The 25,858-nt window shown below is 39.9% G+C and overlaps 4 protein-coding genes across 15 annotated transcripts; all 4 read right to left on the bottom strand.

Annotated features, from left to right (window-relative positions):
* Window positions 1-968: 968 nt before the first annotated feature.
* LOC135652193 (UDP-glycosyltransferase 92A1-like) lies at window positions 969-2,663 on the bottom strand. Its single transcript, XM_065172979.1, has one exon. It carries the CDS (start codon window positions 2,488-2,490, stop codon window positions 1,042-1,044), a length of 1,449 nt encoding a protein of 482 aa, XP_065029051.1. The 5' UTR covers window positions 2,491-2,663; the 3' UTR covers window positions 969-1,041.
* Window positions 2,664-7,403: 4,740 nt separating this feature from the next.
* Window positions 7,404-8,705, bottom strand: LOC135652888 (GATA transcription factor 1-like). The gene is made up of 2 exons (XM_065174202.1): window positions 8,349-8,705; window positions 7,404-8,243 (listed from the first exon to the last, which is right to left on the bottom strand). The coding sequence occupies exons 1-2, from the start codon at window positions 8,517-8,519 to the stop codon at window positions 7,635-7,637; spliced, it is 780 nt and encodes a 259-aa protein (XP_065030274.1). The 5' UTR covers window positions 8,520-8,705; the 3' UTR covers window positions 7,404-7,634.
* Window positions 8,706-11,591: 2,886 nt separating this feature from the next.
* LOC135653168 (xyloglucan galactosyltransferase KATAMARI1 homolog) lies at window positions 11,592-14,343 on the bottom strand. The gene has a single exon (XM_065174778.1). It carries the CDS (start codon window positions 13,718-13,720, stop codon window positions 11,981-11,983), a length of 1,740 nt encoding a protein of 579 aa, XP_065030850.1. The 5' UTR covers window positions 13,721-14,343; the 3' UTR covers window positions 11,592-11,980.
* A 1,995-nt stretch (window positions 14,344-16,338) lies between these two features.
* LOC135584744 (uncharacterized) lies at window positions 16,339-22,758 on the bottom strand. Of its 12 annotated transcripts, none has more exons than XR_010502294.1 (9): window positions 22,607-22,758; window positions 21,636-21,691; window positions 21,404-21,548; window positions 20,801-20,877; window positions 18,943-20,712; window positions 18,624-18,810; window positions 17,806-18,552; window positions 17,382-17,472; window positions 16,339-17,308 (listed from the first exon to the last, which is right to left on the bottom strand). XR_010502294.1 is itself a non-coding variant. In XM_065174535.1 (7 exons), the coding sequence occupies exons 3-7, from the start codon at window positions 21,474-21,476 to the stop codon at window positions 17,885-17,887; spliced, it is 2,775 nt and encodes a 924-aa protein (XP_065030607.1). In that variant the 5' UTR covers window positions 21,477-21,548; window positions 21,636-21,691; window positions 22,575-22,758; the 3' UTR covers window positions 17,563-17,884. The 12 variants fall into 12 exon arrangements, 4 of the variants coding, with proteins under 4 accessions (XP_065030607.1, XP_065030604.1, XP_065030606.1 ...); XR_010502295.1 differs by having other exon boundaries at window positions 21,404-21,568; XR_010502299.1 differs by having other exon boundaries at window positions 22,575-22,758.
* Between the last annotated feature and the right edge of the window lie 3,100 nt (window positions 22,759-25,858).

A 25,858-nucleotide genomic window follows, 5' to 3' on the forward strand; every position in this document is an offset into this window, starting at 1 on the left:
CTGACACTCCGAGGCTAACACTTCATTTTTACTTGATCGACACATCATCGTGGTGGTCGATTTCTTTTTACCATGTGTCTGCTATCTCAAAGTTATAAGGTCAATACCTAATGCCTCATTACCATGTGGCTCATATCTCGATACCACATGGCTAACACTTCACTGCTATTTGTCCGATATGACTTCTCTCTCCAAATATTACATCACTATATATATATATATATATATATATATATATATATATATATATCTCGAGAACTTTTGAGTTACTTTATGATATGACCGAGTAAAACATTGCTACAGTACTATAATGTTATACTATAATAGTGCTATAATATAAAAATATATTATAAAATAATTCGATGTATCGCTCGATATATCCTGATATATCGTTCGATACATCTATATCGTACCGTATCGAATCAATATTAAAACATTGATATAATGCGATATTACATAGAATAATGATATCTCTTTTATCATACGACCGACACTCGAGGTTGACACTTCGTTTTTACTTGATCGACACCTCACACCTATATGATCGACACATCATCGTGGCACACCTATATGATCGACACATCATCGTGGTGGTCGATTTCTTTTTCCCATGCGTCTGACACCACAAAGCTATACGGTCAATACCTACTACCTCATTACCATGTGGCTCATATCTCGGTACCACATGGCTAACACTTCATTGCTATTTGTCCGATATGGCTTCTCTCTCCAAACGTTGCATCGCTCTATATATATACCGACAACTTTTGAGTTACTTTACGAGACCAATAGCATTTATTGGCTATCGACCAATATCATTTATATGGTACAGTTTACTATGTGAGATGTCCCGTCAAAGTAATTCCAATAGTAGAGGATTTGTTCGCGGAGTTGAATCGAATTGTTTCTATACTTCGTTGGAAGATAGTAAACAAACAACTTAGAGAATGAAAGATAATACACCCATATGCACTAATTTGATTTTATTAGACTACTCATCTTACATAATCGGTAATTTTAATTAATCGATAATAATTTATTTTAGTCGATCAACAAACTCGGCACATCTCCCATGGAAGCCGCAGCCCGGAAGAAGTCGGCCAACCCCTTAAACGATGACCCAACTCCCTCCCTCCATGCCGCTCTCATCAGCTCCCCGACTTCCTCCGCCCTCCTCCTCATCTCCTTCGCCTTCTCTCCCCCGCACATCACCTCCCTTATCACCCTCTCCACGTCCGTCCGGTCTGCCTTCGAGCTCTCCATGCTCCCTCTCGCCACCTCCACGCACACCCCCATCTCCTCCATCATCTTCGCGTTGTGTGGCTGATCCGCCAACAACGGCCACGCCACGATCGGCACGCCTCGGCTCAAGCTCTCCAGCACCGAGTTCCACCCGCAGTGGCTGAGGAACGCGCCCGTCGACGTATGCGACAGGATCTCCAGCTGCGGCGCCCATCCGTGCACCACCACCCCCGTCCCTCGCTCTCGCATCCGCTCCTCGAACTTCTCCGGCAGCCACTCCGCCTTGAACTCCTCATTGCTGTCGAACCCTGAAGGTGGTCTGATGACCCATATGAACCGTGCCTCGCTGGCCTCAAGCCCCGTCGCCACTTCCATCATCTGCGACGCCGTGATGGTGCACAGCGAGCCGAACGAGACGTACAAAACGGACGCCGGTTGTTGTGAATCCAACCATTCCATGATACATCGATTTTGGCTCGCGCTGGCAACAGAATGAGAGGAGATCAGCAGAGGACCGATGGCCCAGGTGGGAACAGGAAACAATTTACGCAGCATCCGCAGTCCTGTGGCCTCCATCTCGTCTACCGTGTTCACAAGCATGGCGTTTGTCTCCTTCCAATGAGATATCAGTCTCTGATAGAACCCTGAGGTCGGATCGGTGCCGTCGCAGAGAAGCATGAATCTCGAGAGCTGCGAGAGGTGGATGGTTGTGTCGGGGAACTCGGACAGCGCGAACTCATCGGATCTCGTCTTCAGGTGAGGTAGGTGAGTCCACAGAGAGACGAATACGGCCATGCCGTAAGCTCCGCCGGGGATGAATACGGTATGAAACACTTCGTACCGGTGCGCGACGTCCGCGGTCCACGCGAGGAGGAAGTCGGCGACGATGCAGAGCGGAGGACGGCCGTCTTCTCGAGCTATGTCAACGATGAGCTGGTCGAAGGCGGGCAGGAGGGATTCGGAGGCGACGAGGAAAGTAAGTTTCTGGTGGTTGGGTACAGTGGCGAAGTTCTCGGCGTCAGGATGGAGGCCGTGGGCGGCGGGGTCGAAGGGGAGGGATCGAAGACGGATGGAAGAGGGGAAGGAGGAGCTACGGATGCATTGGATGTGGAAACGGGTGTTGACGAGGGTAACGGTGAGGGCGGGGTGGTGCCGGACGAGGCGGTGGGCGAGGGCGAGGAAGGGGTTGATGTGGCTTGGAGTCATGAAGGGAAAGAGAACCACATGCTGACTCTTGATGCGCTCCATTGATGACACAAATTACAGGCGTCGGGCTGCCGATTGTTGCGGTGGTGGGGGGATGATTATAAAGAGATTCTCGATGGCTTTGGACTGTAGTCGTGTCACACAAAAGAAATCGATTGACGCCACCGGGCGACATGGCTCAGCCACACATGGGAATAGATTTCCCCTTCCCCTCCCCCTCCGACGATAGCAGCCCACAGTATAGGAGATGAATTGAGTGCAAACGTTAGCAGCAGCGACTTGGAACTGACTACATCTTTCTTGGGAGCATCGAGGTGGAGCTGTCCTGTTGACTGTCATTGTTTTGTGTACGACATGCATTCATTGGTTCACGATTGAAATATCTTTCATGCAATTAATGACTTTGAGACCTTTTTTTTTTTACTTCTTAATGTATTTTAAATTGATTATTGACGAGGACAGAACATATAGTACCAAATATAATGGTCCATTAATATATCTTCAACTCAGATCTCTCACAGTTACGTCGGTGTAGCACTTTCGGACATATCGAGACGTGCCATAGCACCTTGCTAACATTAAACATGCATCTACATATTTGCATTGGTTACATCATCAAGATGATGATAAGACAGTATCAGCTTGACTGACCCACGGTGTTAGAATATACTAAACGTTAGTTTCATGCTGCGGATTCACTGAATTGCTATAATGGTCCTACACTCAAATAGTGTACGATCTGAAGAGAGATTTGTTGGGGCCCTCGTTGATCTCGAGTCATGATTCCTTCGACACACCTCCACCTGTGAAAAAGTGACCTCTTCTTTGTTCCAGTAGATGGACGGCCGCCCCGCAAAATCCGGGAAGTCATCCTCATCTTTTTTTTTCTCTCTTCAAATATTAAATTAGATAAGAAAAATAGAGAAAAGAAATCACATAAACGAATAAAATCTTTTATGTTTCACTCATGATTTTCTACAACTTTAAAAACTTTATATATTTCATTACCTGTTTATATAAATGAATTATTCTTTTTCAAACAATCTTTTTCAAGAATCAATAAATAATTTAATTTATTATTTTATAGACGTATTTCTTTTTTTGATGTAATGAATCTCTCTCTTGATATAATGAATCTCTTGATGATACCTTAGCAAGTTAAATGTGTCCTGGGATGATATTAAGAGTGAGCGAACAAGGGTAATCTTTGTTTTCAATAAATCTTCCTCTTTTCTTTTTATTTTAGGTAAATCTTCACATGCCTAAATGTAAGAGCCAAATATTAGAGCATCATTATAACCCTTCATTCAATGTGAATGAGAGAGTCAGCAAGGCTATCTAGACTTTACCATAAATATCTCTCTTTCCAAGCCCATGTTGCAATACAATACCCTCTAATCTTAGCACAAGAGAAGAATTATTGGTTGAAACTCAACAACATTTCTCTCTCTATTTCATAGACAAATCTTTATGAACCTAAGCATAGGAGCGAGATGACAGGGTTTAGTTGGAATCCATCGAGCAACACAATGTAGGTTGTGGCCAGGACTAAATATTTTTATTGGTGAACGGGATCACTATTTACAATTCTATTTTAAAATGTTTTTAAATTATCCTTTGCATTGTAAGTAATTTTTTTTTCTTCTTTCTCCTCCAATTCTTTATTCTCATTGAAAACGAATAATGTCAAGAGAGTAGTGAGCAGGGTCAGACAACTAAAGCAATGTCACAACGATGACCAGCATCGACAATAACAATGAAGGTCGATCATGACAATTAACAAGGGGTTGTGAGAAAGAAAAAAATATATTAAAATAAATAGTATTGAGATTAAAAATAGTAATATAATATTTTTATTTTTATTTTTTAAAAATATCAATGGTGAAAATAGGTGCTTCAAGTTTTATATTAAGGAAAACTCTTGCCTATCCCTTTGATTAGGTAACAAATATAAATATTCATAGTAGTAAAGCAACTATATAGTTAACCATTGATGAATCAATAAGAAATCAAGGTAATTATAAATTATCCCCTATAGTTAATTATGGTTAGCATTTTGGTCCTTATACATTAAAAAGTAGCATGCGGTCTCTATACTTATAAAAGTAAAATATTTAATCTCAATTCTCCTTGCATCGTTAACTTTGTGAATGGAAAAAAAAATACACATGTTATCACGTACAAAAATAACACAAATGAAAAGGATAAAAACATAATCTCACTATCTTTAAATTATTAATTTTATATAAACTTCCCTCCTAACCCTTTCTCTTTCCAACCTACTCACTTGTCGCACATGCTCTCCCATCATGTGTTTATCATTGACCATAGATTTCAAGAAGATACATAAATACCATTAAACACAAGTCACGGCGTTGAATGTGCAAGAAGAAGAGACTACCTCGTTGCTTTCAAAAGATGCAGAGGACTACCAACATTAGTAGCAAGACGATAGGACTAATAGGGCATATTTTGGTATTGCTCACATGGACCCAAGCAAGTAGACACGACAATATAGATATGAAACTTCAAATACGATGTGGCATGCAACACACACGTGGTGGGCAACCGCTTGTCGCCCCCTCCGTATGAATCATATCATCATGGAACAACCATCCCGGAAAGCTCAGGGCGGTATCGTGCGGCATCGATCTGTGCATGTCAGTCAACGCTCACACAAAAGCTTAAGCTGGCTGCTCGAGAAGCCGACCGCAATTAATTAACCTTGTACGACCAACTCATCATCACATGTATAAAAGCTAACCCTCCTTAATCAGGAGACGAGGGGTACTTCGAATACTCAACTCTTTTTCATTCCACCAAAAAGCTAACTTGAACTTTGGAGGGGTCGAGTCAGAAAATCCCTCTCTCGACCTCGATCTTTGTGCAAGAACCGGTAACGAAGCAACAGCAACCCGTCGAGGGAGAACCACACTCGGGAGACGACACTTGGACCCAACTTGACCCGACGTCAACCTTGCGAAACTAGGATTAGACCAAGCCATACTGACACCTCGACCATGACGGAAAGGTTGACTAACAAGAACTACGTAGGATATCACGATAATAGTTGGTACAGTTTTCTTCGCTTTGCTTCGCATGAAGTGGCATCGAAACAAACATCCCTATTATCCTCGATTCTACCATTCAAAGGATTCAAGGTCAATTAAACGGTGACGATTTGCAATGAATAATTCATGGCAAGGATTCACCGTGATTTCATTTATGTTCTTTCTTCCTTTGAATGATAAGGTATATAACAGAGAGAGAGAGAGAGAGAGATAGGACGTTTCGAGAAGGAAATAAACCTTAAAGTAAGTGATCCATTCTGTAATTTTGTAAGGCGAGAAGAAGGGTACTAATCCACTCAGTTCATCGTTTGCCAAATCTCTGCAAGCAGCTTCGTGATGTTAAGCCTAAATAGTTTCAGCAAAGGAATCATACAAGTCATTAGGAATACTTCAGTGATGACAGATATGCTAGAAAAGCTGGTACTGACCCTGTCAATTTATTGTAAGAAAAATCCCTGCATAATTGAATACATATTGCCAAGATTACACTACGAAGCTGATGTCACCAACTCCAGAAGAAGCACTTACAAGTATTGGATTTCACTGAGGTTGGCAAAAGAAGTTGATATTTCGCCTGTCATTGCGCATATTCCTTTTGCTTCCTAAAATTCCTTCGAAACTCTTGAATCATGTTAGCATCATTATGAATATAAATTACATCATCTATAAATAAATAAGCAATTAATATCCTTTCTACCTCTCTATATTTTACAAATAAAGTATGTTCACAAGAATGTTTTTCAAGTCAATGTCTTACGATATGCATCGATTTGACAATATCATATTTTGGATGCTTGACTTAATCCGTATAATATTTTTATTTATTTATATATTTTAGCAAAAATTATTGCTCACTATAAATAACTCATCATGCAAAAAGATAAATTTAATATGCAACCGATAAACAATCAATTATGCAATTAGTGCAAACACCTCATTATTCAATTTCCAACAAATTCAATACTATAGTCTTATTTATACATAAAAGACTCAAATCTATTCGGAACGAAGCATTTAGGCAAAAAAATTATGATTTGGTATAAATAAACAACATTATTTTTTACTATCTCATAATTTTTAATATATATTAGATATTAATGAAACACATTTGCTTCCATCATTAATCAATATATTCAGTCATTTTATTTTTTTAAAAAATAATTTTTATTTAACATGATTTATTTTTATTACAAAAGATAAGTGATGAAGGCGAGATTCGAAGACGTTTCAACAACATATTAGCCTTTTATAGGTCATTATTAAATTTAATTTATAATAATCCCTTACATATTATATTGTCTTGGGAATTTTACATATATATTAAGTTCAAAAATAACATATATGCCCTATAAATTCTATCGTGACATATACATTCCTCCGTATATTTCGATCATCCACATACTAATCATGTTTATCATCGATGTTAAAGAATAAAAATGACAATATAATTAAAATTTGTTTATCATCAACTAAAGAGTTGGATGTTCAAAGTAATGACTATTTAAGGACAATGGAGGAGGAAGAAGAAGACGAAGAAGAAAAGAATAAGATGCCATCGCCATGATATGAACATGCAATAACACTGCATCTTCCTCACAAGAATCCAACAGTCGTTTACTAGAAAAGCTCTAAAGTGCTGCAGTCGTAGTTAGGTTTGATGGGCAATCAAGATTCTTGATGAGGACAAGAATAGGTTGAAGTCAATTCACAGGTGAAGAAAAATCTTGATGAGGGCAAAAGTTCAATATAAGTCAATATAAGTGATTGTTGATGAGGACAAATACATCATAATTTTCAATATACAAGTGAAAGATCGACCCTTTAATTATTGAAGTATAAAAGAGAGAGAGAGTTGTATTTTTTTCTCTAAAAATTCATATGACGTAACTAAAAATAAAAACCCAATTGGATTTTCTTTTTATTTTTGTGACTTATAATAAGCCTTAAAACTCGCTAAATAAATAAATAAATGAGTACCAATTAAGTAAAGCTAACATTTTCTATGGCTAAAATATGGAAAATATGTAGTCCTCCCTCAAAGGCAAAAAAAAAAAACAGTTCTCTAAGAGAGAGAGAGATTTATTGTCTATTTAGTCTTTTCTAGAGAGCGGTGGGTTACATCACCGGAGAATTAACGAGGGGGGCCGGCGGTGGCGCCCCGGCACTTCTCCGCTGGCGGGTAGACCTCTGGCGACGCATTTCAAGGATCTGCCGGTGGAAGTTGGAGTGATTGGCGGGGGAAAACGTGGGGCTGCTCGCTGGCCGGTACTCCGGCACGAGGCGACCGGACTTATACCTCACGCCGCACGCGTTGCACAGCGTCTTGGGCCCTTCCGGCCCCGCCCGCCACTGCGGCGTCTCCTCCGCCTCGCAGTGGCGGCACCGCCGCCGCTCCACGGCCGTCGACTTCCCCGCCACGGCCACGGTGGGAGGTTCGGGCGAGAGGCCGGTCAGCACCCTCCGGCGCGGCCTCCGCCCTTTGCTCCTCGGTCGAACCGGCGCGGAGAATGAAGTCGCGGCGGAGAAGACCGAGACCGGACTCTTGCGCTCTGCCACCGCGCCTACGGTGGCGCCGTCCCAGCCCTCGCTGCCTCCGCTGCCGGTGCGCGGGCGGGAGGGCGTCTCGAACGACGTCTCCAGCGCCGGAAATGCGTCCTTGTTCGCGAGCCACTCGAGCTCCTCTTCCTCCTCGTCTCCTCCGCCCTTCCCCTCGGTCGGCAAGCCCTAGAAAGGTACCACCAAACGCAAGAGAAAAAGAAAGAAAAAAAATCAGATTTTTATCATCTTCCAAGCATAAAAATCAGATTTTTCGGGAGGTCGGTGCCAAACCGGAAGCCCTTCGACGGATGGCTCAAAGAACTCCTGCAAAATTTGGGCCTGATGCTTCAACTCGGCGACGGACGGATGGTAAGGGTCAGAGGTTAACTCAAGGAGGAGGACCTCGTCCGCGAAGCACGCCTCCCCCGCCGTCGCCGGCGCCATTTCCAACGTCTCCACCATCGCCTTCTCCGACAGCTCGGAAGCAGCGGAGACCAACGAGAGATAAAAGGCAGCAGTTTTCTTCCTACTCTTTTATTTTCCTTGTTCTTTTCTTTCTTTATGTCTTTTTGGCGGTCTCTGTTTCTTGCTTCTTCCTGTTCACCTTTTAACCATTTCGGCTCTGTTTTGGGTCTCTTCATTGCCATTAACGTCTGAGAGCTATTCGTGTACGCGTGGGAACAAATCGATGTTGCGAGGCGAGTCATTGTGGATGTTTTACTACCCAAGAGAGGATGAATTTGCTCGGGCATTCGTGTGAACCATATCGAGATAAGGAAAGTATTTAAATATCAAATGATGAGAAGAGAGAAGGAAAATTGTATTTGGCAGTGCTTTAGGCATTCAGATTCGCATGCATGGGATGAGGTGAAAGGGTGCTTCTGCCGAGGAGTGTATCATGTTGTGTGAATGGATGTAATGTAAATGGTAATATCACGTTAAAGTTTTCACGGAGGAGGGTGAGTTCATAACATACAAATTTATTTTGATCAGTTGTGTTTTTATACCACCGATGATGTTAAAAGAGGTTTGAAATGATGAGATTTCACCTTTAAGACTAATTCATATTTGGATTCTTGTTTCTTATATTTTTTTTTTCTAACAATGTTTAATTTTAATTTTAATTTTTTAATATTTTTTTGATTGTATCGGTTTATTTTTAGTATGATTAAGTTTTATTTTAACCCTATGATTTTAGTCATGGAGCATTTAAGTCTTTATGATTTACTCGTGTCTAAAATAATCTTTATATTTTTCAAAATGTGGTATATAAGTCCCTTTCGTCAAGTCTAAGTTAATAAATGTTAGAGTCTACTTACGTGATTTTGGTCATAGATCACTTAAGCCCTTATGGTTTATTCATGTCTAAAATAACTTCAATATTTTTAAAAATATAACATATAAGCTTCTTCTATCAAGTTTGAGTTAACAGACGTTAGAGTTTACTTACGTGGCATGCTGACTCTTAATAAATCAATAATATAATGACATGTAATTTAAGTTAAAAAATAATTGAGATCACCATCAATGGCGAGAGGATGCATTGTCGCGAAGGCGACCACCAACAACAACACTGAGTCATTGTTGCATAATAAAGCATTGTATGTATGTAACCTCTCCGACGTTGATGACAAGCTCTAGAGCTTTTGATTTTGTCTCAAGTGGATGTGCATCAACCAATCTGACGTTATACGTTATGCAGGTAGTGGTTTTCTAGTCCCTCTTTATCCTCATAGTATCTTCGTCTCTACCGCCTCCCAATTTGTCCTCTCCTACGCCACACCTATAATGTATTGGTCCAACTCTCCCTCACTTCCGCCTCCAGCCTCTCCTACCTCTACCTCTCCACCTTCATCCGTCATTTGACGCTTTCTCTTTTTCGACAAGATGAATCTTAATCATTTTTTAAACTTAAATTATATTTAACATTATATGCTACGTTTATTAAAATATAAGAATTATTTTAAATACTAGTAAACTATAAGGGTTTAAGTGATCCATAACAAAAATCATAACGACTAAAATAAATCTTAATATTTTTTTAACTTAAATTATATATATTATTATATTAATGATTAATTGTGAATCAACATATCTCTAATATATATATTAACTTAGACTCAACGAAAAGAAATATATTTTGTTTTTTTAAAATATAAAAATTATTTTAGATATAAATAAATCATAAAGACTTAAGTTAACCATAAAAACTTAACTAATTCATGGTCAAAATCACAAAATAAACTTTTAACCCTTTTTAGTATTGTCTTAAAAGATTCCTCGCTCTGCATTACATATCCATGTCGTAAGATCGGGATGGACTTCTTCACCAAAGTTTATTACAGCTCATCATCTCTCCATTATTTCCCAAACGGTCTACTCGTGCTCTCAAATGATCTCAACCATCCGTGCTGTCGATCTTGAAACCTAATCTCGACATCCCTATCCAACCACATCTTTCGGAGCACGAACAATTGCTGCACCCAGATGATCCGAACCATCGATCTTGTCGATCTCATGTCCTTCATCTTGCGATCCCTATCCCACCAGATCTTTTGAATGGTGTTGGATTTTGTGGTCCAGCACACTGTCCAAGCTTGGCCAGAAACCCCAAACTTCCAGAGGCAAGTGACATACAGCACAACTTAACATCTACCAATCCACCAGCGTGCTGAGATGCTTTTCAACATCTTTCTGCTTCTTGGACAAGATTCCATATAAAGCAAAAGTAAAGCAAGAACATAATTAATCCGAATAATCATATTATGTATATCTTACATCCTACAAAGTTGTTCTTAATAAAGCATTCTAATGTAAGCAATATAAAAAGTCTCTAAAGTTAAGCAGTAGGCATCACACATTTTAAGACTGATGAAAGCTGAGCAAGGATCAATCATTCAATCAAGCACCAAGAAGAAAAGATTGTTGCAGAACCTTTGTCCCCTACCTCTGTGCCAGTGTCATCATGCACAGTAAGGAGTAACATGCAGTCCAACATTGATTGCTTGAGTATTCTTGAAGAACAAGTGACACGGTTCTTGGAAGCACATGAAGCTAGGAACACAAATATCTTATACACATGAAACATGCATCACATGAAACAAACACAAAGATCAGTTTCACCACTGAGCTGCATATGTAGCTTAGCAACTTACCCGAGTGTCAAAAGGCATTTTGGTTCCCATCCAAATGATTAGGATTCACTAACTTAAGAAAAAGAATATATATATATATATATATATATATATATATATATATATATATATATATATATATTTATATTTATATTTATATTCTAATATCGATAATCTTCATCAGAGGACTACAATAGAAATGCCAAAGTTTTACATCCATATGAATTTTCAGGATGCTACAATTCATGTTTTAAGAAGCATCTGATGTTACAGTTGCAATTGTTTGTGTAATCATATTGCCACCAAGTAAAACACACAGTAAGACACAAAGTAATCATATTGCCGTGGCCCATGATAATCCATTTTCTTGCACAAAGAATCTCATATATCGACAAAAATGTATGCAAAAAAGCTAAAGAATTTATCATTATTATGTCTCACATTCAGTTCGATAAAAGTGTTTCCATCGTTGTTAAACATGTAATGGAAGAGTTACAGAGAATTAATAATAGAGCATGTACTAAAATAGAAAGAATATATCAAATTCAATATGTAGGGAAGACAACATCGGCAACCTACCTTGGAAGTTATAACATTGTTGTAGGCATGTGTTCTGACAACTTGTGAACAAGCTCATCAAATTCACTCAAAATGAAATATCAAAATTCACTTATCCACATAACTATAATTTGAAAATTCTCTTTCTGTCAAGTAGCTTCAGATTGCACCTATGATGGCAAACCATACTTGAGCAATTAGCCTTATCTTCCAAATCAATCTTGATAGAAGTCAAGTCTGACTCCTTTGTTCATTCTTCCAAGAATTCTTAGCAGCTTCAGCAGATGAAGTGCCAGACTCACCATTACCATCCTTAGGCTTAGAGAAGAAAGGATCCCACTCATGTGGCCCAACTGTTCGCTGACCATCCTCTAACAAAGCATACTTCCAGCTGTTCTCTTCAATGACATCATCCTTTTCTTCGTGGCCTTCAATCATGTCCCTTCTTAGTCTTGTAACTTTGTCGATGATTGCCTGTACAGCCACATCAAAGGCATCATTAAGAGTCTCCAACTTAGACCTAGGGTCTGCATATATCAGGCTTGGTATAAGGCTTATGACTGACTCTCTCATTGTTTCCATAACATGTGGAGGGATTTGCTTTAACCTTTCCTCGATACTGACACTCCTCTTTCGAATATCATCCTCAGGTATAAACACTGAGTATGTTGAGTAGTTTCTTGGGAGATGCCATGTATATTGTATATAAGCAGAGCCAGGATGAAAGAAAACAGGTATGCAACCAGCCAAAATGGAGTCAAAAGCTGATCTCCTTGTATATGAATCTCCCTGAGGTTGTAAGCAAAATAAAGAACTCTGAAACATCTGCATTATGCTGCTTGGGGAGTGACACTTGCTCTCTCCAAAATCACACTCCAGCAACTTACAAACTTTGGACCTTTTGCACTGATCTATGATCTTCCCTCTGATTGATTCCGGATTATCAGGGCGTGGTGCACCCGCAAATGAGAAGAGAAACTTCCGCTCCAACTTCCTCATCCGGTCCTGCCAAATGAAGACATCAGCATCCTTTGCTGGGTGAAAGTATGTAGGATAAGGTATCCCAAAATCATTAGCATTCCATGGGCTTGCTTCCACAACCAGCATCGACATGTTTCTTGCAGCTGGCAAGAATAGAAGCTTGTTTCCCCAATCTGTTTCAGAATCAGTCAATCTCCTGAAATCCCAAGTAATTCTCCCTGCCACCAAGAAGTGGTCCCTTCCCCCCATCACACTCCATTCAGGCCTCTTCATGAGCCATTCAACCAAATCCAGAGATGCAGCATCCCTGACTGAGGTATTGTATCCCCAAAGATATCGAGCTATGTCAAAACCAGCATAGAAGGGCACGAAGATAGCAGCAGCGATGGATGGATCTTCTGTCAAGCACTCGTACTGCTTCATCCGGTTGTTGAAGATCACATCCACCGCAAACTGATTAGTGGCGTACCATCCTGTGTTCGAGAAGACCCCATCTGAATTCTCGAGCGGAGGTCCCATGCCAGCATTGCTTGTGAACTTGCACATGTTGATCCAAAGGCTCAACTTTCGGCAATCTCTAAGCATGTCAGCGTTGAACCGGGAAGGGAGATCATGGACGTAGATATACCTCCCACCGCAAGGGTCGCTTTTGTTCTCGATGGTCTGGAGGGCACGGGTGAAGGGGAACGCCTCTGGTGCTTGACGGGTATCTGCTGGTTTTGATTTGGTCGGCGCCTTCATTTTGGGCAGTTCAAGTGCTTCATATGCTTCCGAAATCCGCTGGGGTTTGGACGAGATGGAGGAGAAGGGAACGGGTTGGTCAGGATTGCTGATGGGGTTGCTACTGAGAACGGTGAAATGGAAGTAGAAGATCATGATCCAGAACATGACCGATAGGGTGGCCAAGAAGCAGAGCCGAGATGGCGGAGGCTTGCCGTTGGCCTTCTCCATCTCCTCCTGATGGTTGAACGCCGATGACCGCCGTCTCATGAGATTCTGACCCAAAATCAGCTCAACTGATCGATCCGAAAGGAATGAATTCTTATCAAACTGAGAGGAGCAGATCCAATTGGCCGCCTCTACTGAGCCCTCCCCAAAATCCAAATGAGACAAGAGGAACTACTACCCAACAGTCTTCGGAGCCCTCAATAAAAAATACTCTCGCTAAAAATCAAATCTTTCATATAGACTACGAAACATTTCACTTTCAAAACCCCTAAAATTACAAAATTTTGCAGGAAATCAGATCCCAGATCGAGATTCCCAGCCTGACCGACAAAACAATTTTGAACCTATCAAATGCCACTACAAAATTCCATATTTCCTTCTAAAATCCCAACAGGAAGAGAAAGGCCAACCAGTCTCGATTTGCACCGACAAAGATGGTAACAAATAGTGAAAGAAAAAAAAACACAAATTTCGACGGAGTTACAAATGAATTAAGAGGAGGCAATGAGAAGAATGGAGTGAGAGACGGGAAGAGAAGACTCACGGAGCAATCGACGCCGCGAAGAGGGGAGAGAAGGCTTTCCTTTTCACCCACGCTCAATGGGGTAGATCTCGGGAAGACAGCAACAGCCGTTGGCGTCACGAAGACTCTGGTATTCTGTCTTATGGAAAAGGGCCGGGAGACGCGCACGCTAGAACGCTGCGCCAGTCCGCCTCTCCGTCGGTAGCCGGTTGCTTCTTCCGCCAGGTCGGACGCACCCCGCGACGTGTCGGTCTCCCCCCATTCAATGCCAAAAAGTTATGCCGCGGGGCCCGGCAATTTGTGAAAAATTACGCCGTTACGCCATCGTCTCCGTAACGGCCGTTAGCTCGCGGCGGTGGCGGCGGGACACTCCATCGCTCAGATGCGTCGCGTTTACCGGTGCTGACTTTCCACGCGTCACAGGATCCGTTTAGGAAGCATTAAAAAAATGAAAATATTTTTCTCACCCGACGGTCTTACCCCGGAAGGTACGACGAAGTACCATGTGGATCCCATTCGATATGCCAAATGGTAAAGCAGGTGGAGTTCTAGGGAGAACCAAATAGGTACGAAATTGTTGCTCGTGAGAAAGAGCTACACTCGCCGTACCGGTCTGCTAAAGCTACTCGTTTGTTGATTGGAGCAAACAAGTGGGGGCGCTTTTGGGGCCCGCAGCACGGCTGGGTAAGCGTCGATTCGGGGACATGTTATCACGTCGGTGGTGTGTTAATTAGGAAGATAATAAGAGGTCACAGTCAAAGCTCTAAAGCGACAAAAATATTACCTTAATCCTCGCCAATTATTCCTAATCCATGCTTATGCTTTTGGGCATCGATAATGATGGGTGAGGTGAGATGTATGTCATCAAGGTTACCACGTCGGTGATATTACCAATTAGAAACATATTAATACGCAAAGTCAAATCTCATGAGACGACAGAAACCAATTACGAGTAACTCAAGTTAGTAGTTTTGGGTGTTGATAATGATAGTGAATTGGAGCGATGACGAGCCATATGCCGTCATGTCTCATCGTGGTTTGATCACCGGATCAGATACGCATTGTATAATAATGGCATGTCTGGATCGTCGTATTATTATTCCCACTGTTAAACGGCGTCAGGTTTGAACGGCCATTTAGATAGATCCAATAAGGAATAAGATTTACTGATAGATCATGTTCTGAGCCGAATAAGATTACTCGGCTCAACGAGTATGACTTGATCCTAATATCGTTCATTATTATTCATAGGCAAATTATTTCACTGTTATTGCCCCTATATATCTGTACTGTTACTGTACTTGGAACAGTAAATCACAGCTCTCCTCATGTATAATTTGTCCTTGTTCGATAAAAAAATAAAATAAAATAAATAATAATAATAATAGAAGACCGTACCATAGACGTGATGGTGAGAATGAGGAACAGCAGGATGACAGGTGTGAAATGAAGGCAGTGCTTAGCACATCTCGAGGCTAAGGGTAACGATTAGCAGTGTTATTATTGATGTAAAATATTGGTGGTTTGATTCGAATGCCACACCATGGCGTGTTGTCGTATTAAGCAGCACTGCTCAGGATGTGCGAACCACTTGATGTTTATTATCTTCATCCGGTGAGAAACATGTATTATTATTTTACCATTTCTATTCCAAATGAAGTTTCTAGATTTTTTACTAAAATTGATCAAAATCAGATTTGTTAACCAAGTTTTATTCCTCCCACTAGATAGAATTGATCAAAAATATTATCTTCATCCTCGCCATTTATTCCTCCCACTAGATAGAATTGATCAAAAATATTATCTTCATCCTCGCCAATTATTCCTCCCACTAGATAGAATTGTGCCAAGTTTGGACGCTGCCATCAAGACTATGAGCATGACATGAAAGATTACCATGACTTAAAGCTACAAATAGAAGAGCTTAGAGAGGTCATCTCAATCGCTACTTACACAAGATACGAGAGACATCTCTAAGATCGCATGGGCTCATTGATTACCAGGTGGATGTAATTGTTGGTTGGCCTACATTAAGAGATAATAGTTCGTCCTCCTGTAAAAAACTAAGCACAAGAACCATACACTAGAGGTTTCACTTGATGGGCAACCTTCTACTCATGTTCAAAGAAGGGGAAGCTAAGCACTTAGAGCTCTTGTCGTGTTGCTCAAAGTTTTTAATGAACTAGTAAAGAGGATCCTGGTTGATACCAAGAGTTCTGTCGACATCATATATTTTAATGCATTTCAAACAATTGGTCTAAGCATGAATATCTTCAACCCATCTCATCTAGACTTACTAGCTTCACTGGGGTCGGGGATAATAGACCTATATGTTACATTCGGATCGGGTGCCCAACCCTCATTTGTTTATGTGCGATTATTTCAACTATTATATGACACTAAAGTTTTCCACTAAGTGTCATGGACAAAACTATAAGCGGAGTATTTGATGTAATGCTCATGTATATCTGTGTCTTTCAATTTTGTTTATGTTTTGCATAACATAAAAATGATTGATAGTAACCTTAGTAACCCAATTTTCTTTGGTTTTGATAGTTGTCTCGACTTCCTCCTCTAGGAGCCCACACTCGGCTTCTTCACTAACTCGAATTTCCCTTTTTGTCGTAGGCGGAGAAAACTCACTGTGATTATCGAGTCCATTGGATCTGACGAAAGCAACCTTCCTATTAGTTGGCTGCTTGTTGTTGTGGCCTTTTGGGAGCTTGAGGCCGAGATGATCGTAGCACGTTTGGGATATCGTACGTTGATACCCAATGTGCCAACTGTTAAGGAGTGTTGCTTGGGTTAAAGGTGGCGATCCCAATGGCCTACCCAGTACTCTGGCCTCCTCTCCTCTTCTGCTTAGAGCTGCTTCGTTGCTTGCTCCACTGCCTGCTATAGACTGATGCTTTCCATGTGAAAGGAAGCTACCTCCACGTCCGACCTCAACAATGCCTCGATGTCACCTTGTTCGTCGATTGGCCAAATCCATCAAACGACAATGCTCCGTTACTAGACTCAAAGATTCTCTCGACCTCATTAGCAATCTCTCTCTGCAGCCCTCACTGTGAACTTGTCCTTTTCTTTGACCTGATCAAATGGTGTCTCTGCAAAGCATAACTCATGATCAAAACAAACGAAAAGCATATAAGGAAAGTTAAATGTATTACCAACACTCACCCCTTAGGCCAATCCTTGGAGGAGCACGTCGTGGTTCCAAATGGTGGCATCTCGGGAAATTTCCCAGGCTTGACCGGGCATCCATTCCAGCCTAATTCAACCACATCCACATCACATTTACATCAGACTTTGGAATCAAAGAAGACTTTTACCTCTAAAAGAATGCATTTAAAATCATAGGTTGCAGATAAATACAGAGGGTGAAAAATATCACCCTTGTCCTTCAGCCAAAATGCATAGTTAACCTACAAATTTTCTCAAGTGGCCAGCTCAGTACTTGAAAGGTACAGAGATTGACATAAGTAACAGAGTTGAAGTTATATCATGCTACTGAAGAACAAACATGGACAAAGAAAGAAAGCCGAAAGAGATCCAAGTGATACGAGAAATCATCAAATATCAGAAAATACATATACACTGTCACCTGTGGCATGGTAGAAATCTGAACGCTGCGGCAAAAACAACAAAGCCAAGTAGAAGAGGCTGAGAGGGAAAAGAAGGCATCAGTAGATACATGCAGCAGCAAGATCTGAAAAAGCCTCTCCAACCAAATCCTTCAATACATCACCAGTTATTTCTTTAGCAATCTCCTCTACTATCCTGTTCAATTCAACCCATCTGTTTCCTCCCGCCTCAGCCCTCAATACTCTATCCACAACTAGACTACCAATGTCATTCTCAGTAAACACCACCGTCCGGTTGCCAGAAGACCAATCCCTCACGAGACCCCACACGTCCTCTGACAAGGCAGAACTTGCACAAGCATTAACCTGTGCCCCACAGGACGCCCTGTTCCATGGGTATACACTCATTAAGGTAGACCAACTGACTTCTAAAAGGGCCAAGTTCACACAGTCAAATAGGAGCCTCAGGGTTGGACCTTTGTCCATGCACTTAGATTCATCTTCTTTCAGACCCAAGAGTTTGTCAAGTAACACTGGATCCAATGGGCTATCAGGAGAGTGCCATCCAGTGAACATCATATCAGATTTCTCCAAGCCAGCATAAGATAGCAATTTCTGAACAAATACAAAATGATCTTGGTCAGCACCATCTGCCTTGGACAAAGCTACTTTAAAACTTGAGGGCTCGGGGAGTCGCATTTCCAGATGGGTGTCATCCCATGACAAAGTACGAGCAACTGACTCTATAGGTGAAGCCCTGGATATTACTGAATGGAGATAAAACATCAATCAGCAAATAGAAAGATAAGCATGGATCCGAATGCAAGAGAAAACTTACGTTGTTGTCTAGCATTTGCTTCAGATGTCTGCAATAGATTTCCATTCACATCATCTTCAAATTGTGCATCCAGAATTGAAGTAGGGCTAGGTTGGTCCAGGTTGTTCGTGTAATTTTGACGTGGACTGAGTTTCTCCTCCTCACTAGATTTGTCACTTGTCCTGGAGTTTTCAACTGATTGCATGTGCTGCAGAGAATAAGAAATTTATCACTGACGTTGAACTGAAAAGAAAACATGTGTGAAGTAAAAGATTGTAAATATGTGAGAAAAGTAGAAAATGGAAGTGTTCAAATCCGCAAGAACAGCAAGAATACTAACTTTTTTGGAAACATTTGTCACCGATATTGAAGCTGTACTGGCAGATTGTTCCTCATCTTTTACTTGACTGTTTGCAGACGAACTACCATGAACTGATTTTAGCATCTCATCAGTTCTGCTTGCTACCACATCAGCACCACCAGAGCCCACCATGGTAGAAGAAACAGGTCTTTTTCTAGTTTCCTTGCTCCTAGAAAAGAAAAAGCTAGAGAATCTTCCTCTGAAAGATGATTTACCGTGTTTGGTCTTTGACACCTCTGACACAGTGGGTTCACAAAGCTGAGTGTTGGAACCTTCATATTTCAAGCCAATGTCTTTGTAAGCTGAACAAGAGACTGGGACAGACTTTGATCTTGATAAATTTTCAGGGGAAAGCTCTCCTGAATTCTTTTTTCCATCCACCGATAAGAAGAATGCTGGTAACATCAATTCATCATCTCCTCCACATGATCTGCTGGCTGAGACCGTATACCTATTGACACATTCTTCTCTTTTTACATCAGAAATCGCAAGCATTTCACCTAAAGTGCTTGAGCTCTTAGGTAAATGCAGTTGCTCTTGGCTTGTACCATTTGATGTCACTAAAGCCCACCTTTCTGAAAGCCGTTTCTTTGCCTCTCTAATCACTGATGACTCAGGTGAATGTGACACCCGGCTGAAAGATGACACTGAGCAAGGACTGTTGAATCTATCCCAAGAATGGCGTGACGTTGGAGCAGCTACATCAGAGTCGCTAAAGCCACCACCATCTTCCTCAATGTAGTCAGTTTCGAACAGATTGAATGAACTCCCATCTCCACCAAAGCTATTTGAGTAAACAGAAGATAGCAAAGACTCATCCCTCCTATGACCAGATAGAATCTTATGCATCTGCTGAGTTCTCTCCTCTGATTTTGGTCCGAAGGCTTCACTATCTCCCAGATCACCCTGTACTAGATGCTTAGGTGACATGGTTGTAGTGGGTGCTTTGGTAGGATTTCCTGTGCTAGGCTTCAAGACAACTATCCTGGTCGGCTGAGAGAAGCTTTCAGCTTTTAAATGGTCGAAGGTAGAGTTCCAGTGGTGATTGTTTGTTTCCCTTCCACTCTCCTTAATCTCTGGACCTTCCTGCTTCTTCACCATTTTTTCAAACTTCGTCTCAACTTTTTTTGATGGCTTCAATACAGTAATGTGATTTGGTTGAGGTGGTGGAGGGACAGAGCGAAGATCAAATGTTTGCTTAGAAAATAGAGAATTCGGCTCTTCAAGAAATTTAAGAAACAAGTCTCTGTTTAAATTCAGAACCTCTAGCGCATCCTGAAATTCCTTGGAGTGAATAAGGTTTTCATCAGTGGCTAGATGCTTTGCTTCCATGAATTTTTGACGGACAAGAGCCATTCTTAGGTCATTCTGAGTCTCTCCACATCTTCTGCTCCTGCTCTGTGATGGCTGCTTCCAGACTTCAGATACATATCTGCGTTCCATCTTCAAACAATCATGTTGATGGAGCTCACAAGGAACTTCCTTATTGCAAAAGACATCATCTTGAAGATGACCTCTATGGACTCCTGCTGAGGCAGTTTGAGGGTAACCCTCTAGCAACTTTCTTTGACTAGCCACTGGCGACAATTGTGTTGTAAGATCATCATCAAGGCCCATTAGTCGGGCAACAACACTATGTGGTTTCCTCTTGGACTTTGTTTCTTTCGACATCTCCTGAGCTATTAGCATCTTCATTGGTGTTCCACCAGATTTCTTTTTTGAAGAATTCTGGTACAGGACACTGGTTATCTGCAATCAAATATGGATTCCATAACACAAAACCATCGAAAAATAGGATTAATGCTTCATTGTTAATGACAAAGTATCGGATTCTTACTTGTTTGTTATCTGTGTTAGTCGCACTCGGAGTGGCGGCTTCGTTGACATTAGGGTTGTTTCTATGAACTGGAGAACCTGTTTAACAACCAGCAGGCACAGAGATGTTTTAAGAATAATAAGCATTTTGGCATTGATTTAAAGCCGGAAAAATACAAAGAGATTAATCTAGAGACACCAACAAATGGACTAACTGCATTTTCCTTGTAGTAATTGTTTTCAGAAATTGCCATGATCATGAAAAAAATGTCTCTGGTTTACCAGGTTAAGGAAAAAGCATGATATCAGTCCAAAATAACCATAAGTGGCAAAGAAAGAGAATAGTAACAGACTTAGGATTGGCAGATCCTTTCTACAAGAACAAACAATGCCGAGACAAGCTATAATTCCAGAAAGTAATCAATTACCCATCCACAATCAACAAACTGTGCCTCATAATCCTAGCATCACAAGCAGATCTAAAACACTTGCAAAACAATGAACTAGGACGAAAAAGCACACTAAAAGTGAATACTCTAGTATAAATGTCAAAACTAACTATAAATCTGGAAAAGAATACTGAAAACCGACTCAGAGGAAATGTATAGAAAGCCCAAAGTAATACCATTTCTATGATCTCTTTCCGGCAGCATTTTGGTTCCTGCCATTCCGGCACTTAAGTCAAATATGTTGATCATCCTTCCTATATATCCAAGGGATGGCTTTTTCAGACTCTGCCTCCGTATTCTGAAACCCACTCATCTCAACTCCTGGAAGGATGCACCGATACCTGAGGTAATCAGAAAAATTCACCGCCATCACCTATTTCTTAAGCACAGTACCATAAAATCACTTACCAAGCAGAAAATCTCCACATGTTCAAAGAAAAGAAGCTCTCACTTTAGGCTTCAGACTACAAGAACACAAAGAAATAGATGTAAGAAAATGCTAGATTACAGGGAAAAGGTACAGCATTCGTAATCCGACAAATCTTTCTTATAAATTACAGCAGCGTAGTAGGATTCTTCACATTTGATTTAATTTAAAGGTTGTGGAAACCCAACATTCACGTCTCGACCGTCGCCCGTTCAAATTGTAGACCAAAAAGGACAGCATTATAAGTTTCTTTGTCAGGGGAACAATTAAATCATAACACAAAAAGCTGACAGATGACGATAGAAATATGCTATTTTGAAGTCCTATCATATAGAAAGACAGACTTATAGCAAATGAAACGAAACCCAGGACTTCGACGGGTGGGGGTTAAAGCAAGCAAGAAGTGAATGTCGAGAGGAAAAAGAGTACCGAAACATAGAAATTAACAGAGACAGGTCTTGGGAAAAAGAAAAGCAACATAGTATTTATAGGAATTTCGAAGAGAAAAAGGTTTGATCCAAGAGAATAATTCTCTCTCCAACGGAATCTCTGCAAAAGGCTGCACTTTTCCTGAAATATGACGAAGGATGACAGGCAAAGGGGGAAAAGCTCAAAAATTTCAAATACAGCCTCTTAAATGAACACCAACACCCACGAATCCAGGCCAAGATCTCAGAGATCCTTATGAAAAGCAGAAAATTGATCGAGGGAAATCAAGCAGAAAGAGACAAGAGGGAGGCAGGGAGAGTAGCAAACTCGCACGGAAGAGGAAACCTAGCACCAAAACCCAAACGAAAAAGGAATCATTACAGCATCGAAAGCGATCCACCGAGCTCCGGAATGCGAGATCAAGGTGTTGGAACAGCTGAGCACAAAGAATTGGAATATATAGGGGCCGAAAAAAAGCGAGATCACTTTACTGCATCTGATCGAATCCATCCCCTCATCCGACCTTAAATCTAAACCAAAAGGGCCGCGCGTCGCCGCTCCGACACCGGAATCCTCCATCTCCGGACGCCGCTCCGGTCGCAGATCTCGCCAGCAGTGGTTTGCCGTCAAGAGGCAGACTGTTGGCGTTAAGTATGAACGTGAGACTACACCCGCTTTGGCCTTCTTTACGGAACTTTGGAATTATTATTAATTTATTTGCAAATGCAAAACTAAAGAAATTTATACTTATAAATAAAGAATAATAATTACCACTAATATTTTCCTGATAAATTGGATGGAGAAGCATAAATACTGAATTAAATATGAAGCATATTAAAATAAGAAAAAATATGGCAATAGCTCTTTCGACAGTGCGGTGAGAGATTCACTTGAATTCTTGGAAATAAGAAAAAATATATATTGGATATCACTCTACTGCATGGAATGAGTGACTGTAAAGTCGATCTATTAAGCCACAATGAGTGAGATTTGCATAAATACGCCAATTAATATGTGCATGTCTAAATCTGGAACTTCAAGTGTCGTACAATACAAACGATTCCAGAAGGCAAAGCGTTCACATCAATGCTGATAAGAGTATAGATACTGCATTAAAGAAAAGAAGGAAAGAAAGGAACAGCTTCCTTTGTCCCTTCCTCTCACTGATGACTCCTTATCTCAATCAACCAGCCATCTTTGTTGGATGAACAATCCTCGAATCCACAGTTTTCTCCACGCCACAGACGAAACGTGGTTGGTGCTTCATCGTGTGCATGCTTGCTCTCTTTTTCCTCCACCGTATTCCATGGCTAGAGGAAGGTGGGGAAGAGAACACAGAAGATGTGTTTTGCTTGCAATTAGGTGAGGCGTCGGCACTCGCTACATGGAATACGATAGCCTTGGAGACGTATGGAACGTTCACTCAGAACTCGGCGCACCAACGTCATGCGCGATGGGCACTCGCGTGAGCTCATCGTCCCCATGTGCGGATGGGCCTCCGCTCTTCCCTTCCGCCACCGTCGTCTCCTCTCGTTTGCTCGGCTGTCCCTTCCAATGGCGTCTTCGGCGATACGTTTTAGTTGACGGATTACATAAACGCCCCTTCTCTGACAAACCCAATTACAAGATCGAATATTAAAATAAAAAATATATTAAAAATTAACATAAGATTAATACTATTCAATAAATTCTTATCTATATTAAAAAATTTATATCTTTTAATAGAATATAAGGTTCCGAGTTAGACTCACTTAAGTATACTTTTTTATTCACGTCTCACATAAATTTAAAAAATTCTTTCGACATAAAATTCTAAAATCATCCTTACTAGCAACGAAAATACCTTAACTTTTTTAAGTCATCAAAACCCTGAAACTCAAGATAAATTTATAAGAATAAATCTGTATTCATTAAGGTTTTTTAATTTAATTAAGATTTTACTAATTAATTTAAATATAATTAGAACTCTTAAAAATATTTACCAATGCTAACAATCTATATCTTGGGAAATAATTTTCACTTTATTTCTCCTATGAAAATTAGACTACTGGCTTAAAAAATTTACCCAACTGTATAAATCAAATCAGTTCATGATCCATCATTTCAATAAACCCGCCAATGCATCCTATGTAGCTTGAACCAAATCAGTAGCACTATTCGATTCCGTCAAGAGAATTTTTTCCCTCATAATTATTTACATTCTAAAAATAATGAGTATCATTTTTTTTTATCAAGTTTGCTATTATAGGTAACTATCATCCCTTATACATACACCTTATTTCCATGTTATCTTACTTTCATCAAGATTTGTTAGATTATGTGGCTCTATATGATTTGGTAAGATATATTATGAATATGATTAGATTCTGATTACGATTATCCATCAATAAAAAGGAAGTTCAATTATGGTAGGATTCACCTTCTGTTGCCTATAAATAGATATAACCTCCAAAGGACTCAACACAATACAAACATACAATAATTGAATAAACAAATATACGGGTATGCGAATGTGTGGATATACAATATGATTAAGAGATCATAGATCTTCTTTCATATTTTTTTTGTCCCTAAATCCATTGATTATAGTGGTCCTCTGAAGAATAGAAAGAGAGGAGAAGGTAAATATAATTTTCCTTACGTATCGATATCACTATAGATCTTGGATCCGACAATGGTGTGCTCATTGATCAATGAAAATTTTTTCTAAATAACATTGAAATGTACACATCATAATCTTTACATCTATTGATATTTGATTTCAGATTTTTGTATTAAAATCTTTCGCTTAATAATATCATAATATGGTTTTTATACTTACATAGGTAACCTAACTTTTATAACTCCACCATTAGTCTTTCGGTTATAACCCTAAGAATATGAAAGACGAGAAATTAGATTCTTTAATATCTTTGAAACATAATTTATATCCTCTAGAATATATATCGCTCTACGAATCATTTTAATCTTTACCTTACTAACACCCATGATCTTTACCATAGAATCATAATATAGATTCAATGTACTAATCAATTTATCATTAACACAAACAAAATCAATAAAATAACTCTTCTAAAAAGATGTGATTTTAGAGTACTCCCGGACATTTTTATCATTATCCATCACAAAAGAGCACTCACTAGTCTTTTCTTTTAATTTCTTTCTTTTAGATAATTTCACTTATATGCTTGTACTCTTTGTATCTATAATACTAAACATTATCCAAATATCTGATTCTTGATCTCAACTCGTTACGTTAAGATATACTTTTATTAAAAAAATCCTCATCGTCGACCTTCACCTCTACCATGAGTAGCTAATGCCTCATCATTCATATTATTAAATTTATCCTTTTTTTTTTTAGTAGCATGAGACACTAAAACTTCTTTAACTTATTCTAGAGTTACTATAACTTTTCTATATATTATCATCCACTCAAAGTTATTATAGGAGTCACAAGCTATGTAAGAAGCAATGTCTTATTATCTTCACATCAACTTCTTCTATTGATCTAATATTCTTTTAAATATATTCATATGCTTTAGCAAGTCTATGTTTTTCTCTATTCTTATATAACTTTTACTTCAGATATAACTCGTAACTTTTATAACTTATCTCAAATAATCATGGTGAAGTTATCATCAATAACATTATTGATAATATTATCAATCATGCAAAGATAAATAGTACTTGTTCACTTTGTCTCGAGCTCCTCCTAATTTTTATTACTCATCTTTTCTAGTTTGCTTACTGACCTTTTTGATATTCTTGTCAG

This window comes from Musa acuminata, chromosome BXJ3-11 (assembly GCF_036884655.1).
Source record: "Musa acuminata AAA Group cultivar baxijiao chromosome BXJ3-11, Cavendish_Baxijiao_AAA, whole genome shotgun sequence".
NCBI classification, from domain to species: domain Eukaryota; kingdom Viridiplantae; phylum Streptophyta; class Magnoliopsida; order Zingiberales; family Musaceae; genus Musa; species Musa acuminata.

Coding starts and splice junctions, on each gene's coding strand:
- LOC135653168 (XM_065174778.1), bottom strand. CDS start 13,720: ATGAGACGGCGGTCATCGGCGTTCAACCATCAGGAGGAGATGGAGAAG.
- LOC135584744 (XM_065174535.1), bottom strand. CDS start 21,476: ATGATCAACATATTTGACTTAAGTGCCGGAATGGCAGGAACCAAAATG. Junction 20,713..20,800: donor CTAACACAGATAACAAACAA/GTAAGAATCCGA, acceptor ATTTGATTGCAG/ATAACCAGTGTCCTGTACCA. Junction 18,811..18,942: donor TGACAAATGTTTCCAAAAAA/GTTAGTATTCTT, acceptor TATTCTCTGCAG/CACATGCAATCAGTTGAAAA.
- LOC135652193 (XM_065172979.1), bottom strand. CDS start 2,490: ATGGAGCGCATCAAGAGTCAGCATGTGGTTCTCTTTCCCTTCATGACT.
- LOC135652888 (XM_065174202.1), bottom strand. CDS start 8,519: ATGGTGGAGACGTTGGAAATGGCGCCGGCGACGGCGGGGGAGGCGTGC. Junction 8,244..8,348: donor CATCCGTCGAAGGGCTTCCG/GTTTGGCACCGA, acceptor GTACCTTTCTAG/GGCTTGCCGACCGAGGGGAA.